Genomic DNA, 7,635 nt, shown 5'->3' on the forward strand with positions numbered 1-7,635 from the left:
GCGGGGGGGGGGGACCACACTGCATGAGTAAAATACAAATACTTTAAATACTTTATTTGTTGTTCCTCTAGCAGTCAGTGGTCTCTCCTTTGCCCCTTTACTGTCCAACATTTCCAGCATCTGCGCAGTCCTTTACTGTCTTCACATACAATGCAGTACTGCTGGTCCTGCATTGTACACAATGACGGGAGACAGCTGTGACCACCAGGCCAGCAGAGTGAAGCAGCTTTGAGGGCCCAGTCACACCATGAGGGGAGAGTCTTCTGGAGTAAAGAGTAAGGTAAGTATTTGTACTTATTTTCCCCTTCTAGGTAAATTAGCATTTAACCCTTGTAATACAATGGTGACCCATTCTTAACAACATCATGGAATGGGGCTTTAAACACTAGGCCAGCACAAAATGTACCCATGCAAAATGGAAAAAGAACTGGCTCTGTCAATACAAAGCAGCTCACAATGGACAAAGGCAATGCTATGACACGGCTTTACAAGTAGTATATGATGTTATATGTATTATTTTATTTCCCACTTTCATTCATCACCATTTTTGCACATGCACATTCTACCATGTACACTGCACACACACTTTGAGGGCACAGATTAATTTAATTAATGTCTTTTGGCAGAAGCGTGTGGCAGATCATAAAATCCTGAAAGGGAAGCCAACATGTAAACACTGTCCTGTTATGCAGACATGAAAAGCCCTATTAAATGACTACAGGAACGCTGGACACATGGCATTTTAAAGTCCTGCTCTATAAAACCAACTTCTCGATCTAATACATAAAGACACAAATAGACTGCAAGCAGCTTGACAACTTGAGTACATATGCCTTTAAAAGAATTTGTCAATGTAGAACTATGGAAGCTTGTGCTAATGGCTTAATAAAATGTTGTAGATCTTATATTTCTTTAATAAAATTCACTTTAAAAAAAAGCAACTGACAGAGCAAAGTGACCTACTACTACCCGTAAATCTTACCCGTTTTTGTTGGGAACAGAAATAATTTCATATTTGAACTATTGAAAATTCGGAAAAATCTTAAACTATTGAAAAGGTTAGTGCTGGATATTTGGCAATGCTGCGTTTACATACTACTGCATTATTTTCACCCTCATTATCGTATCAAGGAAATGAGTGGATTATTTTCACCCTTGTTAGACTATGATGGAAATGAGTGGAGAAAATGCCTTTTGAAATAGACAAAACTACCACAAATGATGCTTCTCATGGGAAAAATAAAACAACAGAACTGATGCTTCCCATGGGAAAAATAAATACAATAACACAATATCACTTTTAGCCTTCAAGGAAAAAAAATGTATTATAAAGTTAGTGAACAAGCATATGTGTGTGTGTTTTTTTTCTCTCTAATTACTAAAAGTCAAAGCTGAAATCTGATTGGCTGTTATGGGAAAAACCTACACTTTCTTTTCTGTCCTATGACAGTGCTTTTACTGGGTAGCAAAGCACATTCATAGGATAGAAAGAGACTGAGGGCAAATAGTCCTAAATCTCTTATTCTGTAGCCCCTGTTACAGATGAACAGGAATCCAATATACTGAGTGTTCCTGTTCATTTATAACCTGAGGACAAAGTATGTTTACTATGTCCACAATCAGGAATGAACAGGAAGAGATGTAGAACACTTCCCATTCATTCATAATTGAGGACAGAGTAAACATACTCTGTCCTCAATTATTTACAAACACTCAGCGATCTCTGAGTGACGGTACCCGCTCTCCATCCTGACACACTGTCACAGGAGGCTGGGCGCGGCAGTGCGGGAGGAGAGCTCAGCCTCCTGCGACAGCAATGACAGCTGTCTCCGCTCACACCGCCGCTCTCCTAATCTGTGACAGGAGGCTGAGCCGGTAACATCCCTACTTATTTACAGGATTTATATAGCCCCAACAATATAAGGAAGACATTACTATTCAAGATAAGATGGTTAGGAGGGCCCAGCCCTTGAGAGCTTACAGTCTAAACCGTACACCCTCAGGGCTATATCACACCAGCCACAGTGTGTTCCGGCCCGATTCTGGCTGGAATGCACTGGATCATATTGCAGCCGGCGCACTTTGTTCTGGGGCAGGAGGGGGCCTGGCGGTGCATTGAACTCAATGGCACTGCAGCCACGCTCTCTGGCCGCAATACGATCAGCCGCGCGGGAACACGAGGCACATCAATGCCTGCGTTCCGGTCAGAAAAATGCTGCCAGCACTATTATTTCTGACCGGAATGCAGGCATTGATGTGCCACGCGTTCTCGTGCGGCCAATTGCATTGCGGCCAGAGGGCATGGCTACGGTGCCTTTAAGCTCAATGCACCGCCATGCCCCTCCCGTCCCGAAACAAAGTGAGCCGGCCGCAATGTGATACAGTGCGTTCTGGCCAGAATGCACTGTGGCTGATGTGAATTAGCCCTAAGGACACAACAGAGTCCTTTCTTTTAGAAAGAACACCTTAGGACTTAAACGGAAAGGGAAACAATATTCTTTGTAATGTTTCTTAGATATACATGTGAAAGACATCCACATAATAACATTCTTTCAATTTGTGTTGATGCATTGAAGTCTTGTTTCTATGTATGGTCTATAATTATCTATATTCATGGAGCCAACCTTATTGATTCTCTTTTTTCCCTGATGAATGAAAACAATATATTCTCTGCAGTAATATATCGTGATGAGACCATTTGACCTAAGCTGGGAGGGCAGCATTTTTTGTATCAATTGCAATAAAAGCTTCTATATCCCAATCAGTAGTATAATTTGCTAATTCTGACATTGATTTATGCAAAGTATAAGTTTAATAAAGGGTCCATGTAAATGTAAACAAAAATAAAATAAAAATCAAATTACATTTTCTAAAAAGTGTAACTTTGTAGAAGCCCTGTTTGAATAACTCATCCCTTGTCCCAGATTAAACATGGATTGTAAAACACACAAACCTCCAATAAAGGAGGTGCACACTGAGAAATTATTACCAAAATAGTTCCGGTAAATTCAACAAACATCTGTGTGCCAGGGAGACACTTCATTCATTAAATTATTAAATATTTACTGTTAACCCATAACCCTCCAAGATGGGAGGCGCATACTGGGAAATTGTCACCACATAGACATTCGTTGACCTTACCTTAACTAAGTGGTGAAAATTTCCCAGTATGCACCTTCCAACTTGGAGGGTTATTGGTTTACAATGGATATTTAATAAATGAAGGGTCTCTCTGGTAGGTAGACATTTGTTTAACTTACCTGAACTACCTACCAGAGGAGACCCTTCATTTATTAAATATCCATTGTAAACCCATAACCCTCTAAGATGGGAGATGCATACTGGGAAATTGTCACCACATAGTTCTGGTAAATTCAACAAATGCCTACATGCCAGAAAGGCCCTTTATTTATTCCACAGCCAAAAAGGCAACTGGTTAAAGCAGGAGGGCTTTCAAGGACAGGGCCACAGTCTCTAAGATTCATCTGGAAGACCAGCTGACGAGCTCACAATTTCTCTACGCACAAACCATCAGCCAGGGGCCCTCATTGTCCTTCTGCTTTTGGCTTTTTAAAAGATAATGTCTGATTCTTTCAAGCAGAAATACACATTACTGGAACAAAAACTCACGGGCTGCTTGATTCTACCAATATAAAACAGCACACATGTAAAAACACACACTTGATTCAAATTGCAGGTTAGTTCTCCTCTGTGTGCAATCTTGACAGTTTGATAAGCAGCAGGAAAATCCAAACAAAAAGTATATTTACAAACATTTCTAACTGTGCACAAAATCAATGGATACAATTTAAGAAAAGGATATATTGTATTTGGCTGTATTGATGATCAGTGGAGGTTTAAATTTGATGGTATGAGACTAATAAGCAGTTCCATAAATTAAGCACAGACAGAACAAGTGGTAAACTGCGATAGCCTGTGGTTATGGAGAACTTTACATTGACCAGTGGTAAAGGAAAGGGTTAAACAGACCGGTCAATTGAGCTGTAACATTGTGAAGAGTGTGGGGGTCTAATTTTGCCCAGAACAGGCTCAATGCTTGGATGTCATGTCTCAGATTTAATTTTGGCATCTCAGCTGTTTTGTTCCTTTGTAGCATGTGTGCAGCAAGTGTGGGACAATGGCAGCAGAGTCTCCGTGGCATCTGTCCCCTCTCCAGTTATAGGGGCACATGGCTAATCCTCTCTTAGGAATCATAGCCAGCTCCTGCAGAAGTCTAGCACCTTCACGTACACAAAGGGTGAATCAGAAACAAAGCATAGCCTTAAATAAATACAAATAAAACCTAAAGCCACTATCATTAATTTACGACCATTAAAAACAAAAATCAATGGTTTACAACTGTTTATCATTCCTATAAAACAGCCATATTATTCTTTAACTGTGATAGATGGCTTTTCACATATGCCATTTTCAGTCAGTCAATCAGATGTTCAGGAGCATCGGAAATACTCCGATCTCCCAGAGCAACAGCTCGAGAACATTGAAAAACAGATTTCATCTAAAACGCGAATAGCATGTGCCCTGCTCTGAAACAGCTTCATGCCGGACCTGGGGCAAAGAAAGGGTTAATGGCAAGCGAGCATGATCCGGTTATGGGAAACTGCTAATCTTTCTAATCTGTGGTCACACATACGCATATATCAATTATAAAGCGTTTTGATTTCAAGGGGAAACCCAATGAGGTATCACAACCACCATCAGGAAAGCTTTTCCTACAATATAACCAACAGCCTAACTGTGCAGTTATGAGATAATAAATATATTCCAACCATAAGATGGAAAAAGGAGAACAAAGGTGACAAAATAAGCCAATTTGGAACTTCCAGCACATGCTGCGTGCAGAGTCAGATGGCAGTATATGGAGAAAGCGTACGAAGGACTATCTGCCAAGTGCTAGATGATCTGTTTAATTACTTCAATGCATCCAATGAATGCAGCAGCAAAAGGAGATTGGTACATATAGACAGATTGTAAATGTATTATAGATGTGTAGGGATTGACATGGATTTCATGCCCACTGGAAAGCACCAGTGACATTCTCTCTTTATAAAAGTTCACAGGGATATTCTCTCACTTTGGGCCTATAATGTATATTCCATATAGCCAGCAAAGGCTCGGGAAGAATACATGTTCACCTCTGGATATGGGAACCTTTACCGGCTTCACTGTACAGTTTCTTAGATCAGCACAGAGATGCGATACCGGGTGGGGGCATTTCTGTACGTAGCCAAAGTTCTCGAAAACCAATAAATGAGTAAAAACAATAGAAGACTTGTAGGATATCAGCATCACTGCCTTGGGGGCTTCTGTCTGCCATGTGGCAAATACCAGAGGTGACAGGAAGCAGTTCTGATGTAGTGAATTCTCCAGATCAGAGCAGCTGTCATACACGATTCAGAATAACCAGTTACCTGAGAGAGAATCTGATGACAACAAAACAATCAGCTATTCACTAGGTAGGCAAGCTGACGTGATTTTGATGAGGCACTGTCTGCATTAAAGGAACAATGCTGTAATAATTCCATAGTGGAAAATAACATGTTAAAAATTCCCTGCGGAGTCTGGCTGAGTGGCAAGTAGAGTTTTCACTGCAATGTACTCAACAATGGCATCATGATTTTTTCACAGCTTAGTCCTCCGCAATAGCAGTATGGTCTTCTCTGCTATGTTCTCAGCAATGGCATCATGATTTTTTCACAGCCATGCATTCAGCAATGGCAGCATGGTTTTTCACAGCTATGCATTGTGCAATGGCAGCATGGTTTTTCCACAGCTATGCATTCAGCAACGGCAGCATGGTTTTTCCACAGCAACGCATTCAGCAACGGCAGCATGGTTTTTCCACAGCAACGGCAGCATGGTTTTTCCACAGCTATGCATGCAGCAACGGCAGCATGTTTTTACACAGCTACGCATGCAGCAACGGCAGCATGATTTTTCACAGCTACGCATGCAACGGCAGCATGGTTTTTCCACAGCTACGCATTCAGCAACGGCAGCATGGTTTTTCCACAGCTATGCATTCAGCAATGGCAGAATGTTTTTTCAAAACTATGCATTCAAAAATGGCAGCACAGTTTTTCACAGCTATTTACTCCGCAATGGCAGCATGGTTTTATAAAGCTATGCATTTAGCAACCCTCATTGTATTTTCACTGTACTTTCTCAATTTTGTAAAGCATTGCACAAAGTGTTGGTGCTGTATAAATCCTGTGTAATATCAATAATAAAGAAAAATTATATCATCAAGAGCTCCAATGTCAGATTCACTGTGCTTGGGTCCCTAGTTCTGCAGACCAAGTGCAGGCGTACAAACTTCCTAGTTTATTTTAGATTGAGGAAACACGCAGCTGGATGAAGGCAGAAGCACAGAGCCTCCAATGTGGATGCAAATAAAAGGCAGTAAATATGCAAACAGGCTCAGTAAAAACATTAGGTGGAGCAATTCTTTAAATGCATAAATGTTACTGCGCTCAATACACCTACGGCTGGGTTCTCACAATAGGGGCTGGGGCAGCTTATGTCATTGCTTGCAGTATGATTGCTGATTCTGGGAAACATTTCTAGGCACATCAGTTCCAGTAAACAGACTTGTGAATGGAAATACAAGGCTGCCTTGTGTGGACATGCATTGCTGAACTTAATAAAAAGTCCCTGTGCCCTCCTTCCCACCCAGTGCACCATCATCAATAGAGGCATTTTCCCCAGCAATGTACAAGGGATCAATGGAGACACCTGCCTGGGCTGTGCCCATTGTGATCACTGGCTGACAGTTACTTGCTAACCAGCACAGCGCTGGCAGCACGGTAACAGCCGTTGAGATTCAAAAGCTTTACGAGTCTGGCTGCTTCACCTATGTATGCTTCTACCGTGCCCCGCCCCCACCGCACTTATTACATTGTATCACCTCCATGAATCGCAGCGATCGTTCCTGAAATTGAACAATTCCCAGCCCCGTTCTACCCTATTGAGGAAAGGATCGCACAGATCACACAGCCAACGATCTCATTCACTGGGTTCTTCCTACAATAAGTACAATCAGCCAACAAGAGGAGAACACCTAAATAGAGGAGCACATAGATGACAGGCTAGTGATCACAGGGAAGATGAACATGACACGGGTACACCTCTGTCTCCAGATGACTGATCTCCTACACAGGAGGGATGCCTCACCTGGCAAGGTCTTGTGCACCGTGTTGCCCATAGCGGAAGGTGCAGCGCTTGTAGCAGCGGCAAGAGATCACTGAGCCCTGTTCGGGCCACTGAAGGTCCATTTAATCCTTTGCTTCCGGTAAAGATGTACGCTGCACACAGATTCCCCGAGTCGGTGCCGGTCCCCCCCAGTCTATGGGCTCCTCCGCCGCCCGTCTCCGTGCACAGCGACAGCCGAGTGTCTACATCTCCAGCCACTGCCGCTCCATCACCGGGGGCGGGGCCGAACTGACACCCAGACCACGCCCCTCCCTCTCATCCTGCATTAATGAGGCTCGGCTGGGGGCAGACGCTGACCATCGGGCTGCGGAGGAGATCGCTGAGACCCTGAGCCCCGTCTTATATAATATAGACGTAAATAAGCTCATAGGACAGTCTACTGAACTGTGTCTGTCCTGTATA

General features: G+C 42.7%; 1 protein-coding gene across 1 annotated transcript in view; it reads right to left on the minus strand.

Annotated features, from left to right (window-relative positions):
* Nucleotides 1–7,439, minus strand: part of NEURL1B (neuralized E3 ubiquitin protein ligase 1B) — a 54,611-nt gene extending 47,172 nt beyond the window's left edge. The window contains exon 1 of the mRNA XM_018563119.1: nucleotides 7,195–7,439. Coding sequence (XP_018418621.1) covers nucleotides 7,195–7,225 — 31 coding nt within the window. The 5' untranslated portion in view covers nucleotides 7,226–7,439. The remainder of the gene's footprint in view (nucleotides 1–7,194) is intronic.
* Between the last annotated feature and the right edge of the window lie 196 nt (nucleotides 7,440–7,635).

The sequence above is a fragment of the Nanorana parkeri genome, unplaced genomic scaffold, assembly GCF_000935625.1.
Source record: "Nanorana parkeri isolate BGI_ZX_2015 unplaced genomic scaffold, ASM93562v1 scaffold633, whole genome shotgun sequence".
In the NCBI taxonomy this organism is placed as follows: domain Eukaryota; kingdom Metazoa; phylum Chordata; class Amphibia; order Anura; family Dicroglossidae; genus Nanorana; species Nanorana parkeri.